This window comes from Myotis davidii, unplaced genomic scaffold (genome assembly GCF_000327345.1).
Source record: "Myotis davidii unplaced genomic scaffold, ASM32734v1 scaffold1765, whole genome shotgun sequence".
Taxonomy (NCBI): domain Eukaryota; kingdom Metazoa; phylum Chordata; class Mammalia; order Chiroptera; family Vespertilionidae; genus Myotis; species Myotis davidii.
Window position 1 is genome coordinate 127,360 of NW_006296231.1, and position 3,110 is coordinate 130,469.

At 54.8% G+C, this 3,110-nt stretch overlaps 1 protein-coding gene across 1 annotated transcript in view; it reads left to right on the forward strand.

The window, feature by feature from the left end:
- Nucleotides 1-3,110, forward strand: part of NLRP5 (NLR family, pyrin domain containing 5) — a gene marked incomplete at its 3' end in the record, with an annotated part of 17,074 nt that overhangs the window by 12,907 nt on the left and 1,057 nt on the right. Inside the window, exons 6-8 of the mRNA XM_015568815.1 lie at nt 349-519; nt 1,837-2,007; nt 2,932-3,102. Coding sequence (XP_015424301.1) covers nt 349-519; nt 1,837-2,007; nt 2,932-3,102 — 513 coding nt within the window. The remainder of the gene's footprint in view (nt 1-348; nt 520-1,836; nt 2,008-2,931; nt 3,103-3,110) is intronic.

Consider the following 3,110-nt stretch of genomic DNA (forward strand, 5'->3'; position numbering starts at 1 on the left):
TATGTGTATGTGTGTGTATATGTATGTATATAAAAGCCTAATATGCAAAGTGTCTCCTCGGGAGTTTGACCGGGAGACTGGGAGTTCGAACACTCACTATGGCATGAGCTGAACACCAAGGGGGCAACGCAGAATGAAGGAAGACTCTGATGGCAGCCGGAACACCCTGATCAGCCCTGATCGCCGGCCAGGCCTAGGGACCCTACCTGTGCACGAATTTCGTGCACTGGGCCTCTGGTGATGATATAAAATACAGCAGCTGGTTCTGTGTACTCGGCTCTTGGCCATGTTTGTAGGAGTCCAGCACTTGCTCTTGGGGGGCGGGGGGTGCACTGTCTCTCCTTGCAGACTGGGGAACTGCGGCCTCACGGCGGCCGCCTGCCAGCACCTGTCCGAGGTCCTCACCAGCAGCCAGAGCCTGACGCACCTGGACCTGTCGACCAACCCGCTGGGGAAGGATGGGATGACGCTGCTGTGTCGCGGCTTGAAGTGCTTCACCTGTGCTCTTCAGAGGCTGATGTGAGTCCCCCTTGCTCCCCGGGAGGGTTCCGTGGCTCCGTGACCAAGGGCGTGGGCCCATCTCAGAGAGCAGGGAGCGAGGGAAGGTCAGCGTCAGCCTGCTGACTGAAGGGGCCTGGGTTTGATTCTGGTCAAGGGCACCTGCCTCGGTGGTAGGCTGCTGGCCCTGGTCGGGAGCATGTGGGAGGCAACCAATTGATGTGTCGCTCTCACATGGGTGTTTCTCTCTGTCTCTCCCGCTCTCTTCCACTCTCTCTGAAAATCAATGGGAAAAATATCCTCGAGTGAAGATTAACAATAAAAGAGAGTCATAGCATACAGCAGGTGCATTAGACATTGTGTCAAGAACTTCAAGGTCATCTGACATTGACATTGACACCTAACAACCTTTTTTTTTAGTTTTGTTTTTAATTTAAATTCTTTTTTTTAATATATTTTATTGATTTTTTACAGAGAGGAAGGGAGAGAGATACAGAGTTAGAAACATCGATGAGAGAGAAACATCGATCAGCTGCCTCCTGCACATCTCCTACTGGGGATGTTCCCGCAACCCAGGTACATGCCCTTGACCGGAATCGAACCTGGGACCTTTCAGTCCACAGGCCGACACTTTATTGATTTGAGAGAGAAAGGGAGAGAGAGAAACATCAATTTGTTGTTCCGCTCATTTATGCATTCATTGGTTGCTTCTTGTCTGTGCCCTGACCAGAGATCAAACCCACAACCTTGGTGTATTGGGACTGTGGTCTACCCAGCTGAACTACCCGGCCAGAGTGGTGATCATTTTACTGAAAACCTTTCTAAGAAGCTGAGAAGGGGCCAGGTCACCACCAAAACCTTAGGCTTAGGGAAAGGGGCAAACACAGTTCTGGCAAGAGGTCCCTGTCCAACTTAGGGCAGGGAAAGAAAAAGAAGAACCCCTTACGCCCTAACCGGTTTGGCTCAGTGGATAGAGCGTCAGCCTGTAGACTGAAAGGTCCCAGGTTCGATTCTGGCCAAGAGCATAGGCCTGGCTTGTGGGCTTGACTCCAGGTAGGGGGGGCGTGCAGGAGGCAGCCAATCAATGGTTCTTTCTCATCATTGGTATTTCTCTCTTTCCCCCTCCCTTCCTCTCTGAAATCAATAAAATATATTTTTTTAAAAATAAGTCCTTTAGTTGATCCCTTACCTGCCCCCCAACAGCCTTCCTAGATACTAGCATGATCCCCTCCCAAAGGAGGAGTACCCTGAGGCTGGGACAGACGGCCGACCCGAGGTGACACAGGGTCGCGGGGTCGCGAGTGTGACTCTCCCTGTCCTTTGGCACGTGCCCTGCAGGCTCCGGGACTGCCACCTGGACGTCATTGGCTGTGGCTTTCTCTCCCTCGGACTCATGGGCAACCGCCATCTGACCCACCTGAGCCTCAGCATGAACCCCCTGGGGGACGACGGCGTGGACCTCCTGTGCGAGGTCCTGTTGGAAACCACCTTTCACCTCCAGGACCTGGAGTAAGTGTCCCTTGTGGGGGAGGGGAGGGGGTCACTTCTACCCACGTGGGGGCTGGGGTCCTAGAAAGTCAGGAGACAGGAGTTGGGGGACTGGAGCACAAGGTTAGCGTCGGGGTCCACGGAGCCACATGCTCCCCACCGGACACTGTGGGGAAGTGGATGTGTTGGCGCTGCAGGGATCCACAGATTCTAGGTCCTCAGACATCTCCCAGAGCTGCCCACGTCACAGAAGGCGTCCTCCTGCTCCAATTTAATCTTTACCTCTTTATCCATTTATTTTTTCATTTTTCATTGATCTGAGAGAGAGACACTGGTTTGTTGTTCCTCTTATTGAAGCATTCACTGGTTGAGTATTATATGTGCCCTGACCGGGGATCGAACCCACGGCTGTGGCGTATGAGGACGATGCTCTAACGCACTGAGTGGCCAGCCAGGGTGGGTCGGCCTACTTCTGCTGGCACAGAAACCCAAGCTGAGCTCATGGGAGATGCCATTCTGGGGCGATTGCATTGAAGCACTCAGCGACGCAGGCATCAAAGACTTGGTCATTCTCAGCCTGGCTGGGGTGGCTCAGTGGTTGAGCGTCGACCTATGAACCAGGAGGTCGTGGTTAGATTCCCGGTCAGGTCACATGCCCGAGTTTCGAGCTCAATCCCCAGTGTGGGGCGTGCAGGAGGCAGCTGATCCATGATTCTCATCATTGATGTCTCTCTCTCATCCTCTCTCTTTCTCTTTTCCTCTCTCTGCCCCTCTTTCTCCCCTCTCCCCCTCCTCTTCCCTCTCCCCCTCCTCTTCCCTCTCCCCCTCCCCCTCCTCTTCCCTCTCTCTCTATCCCTCTCTCCCCCCTCTCTCCCTCTCTCTCTCTCCCCTTTCCCTTTCCCTTTCCCTCCCCCCTCTTCCTCTCTCCCCCTCCCCCCTCTGCAGGCTGGTGAGATGTGGCCTCACTGCCGCCTGCTGCAGGAAGCTGTCCCTGGTGATCGTGACCAACACGCACCTGAAGAGCCTGGACCTGGCGGCCAACGCCCTGGGGGACGACGGGGTGGCGGCCCTGTGCATGGGCCTGCGGCTGAAGACTGCCTCGCTGCAGAGACCTGGGTGGGCTC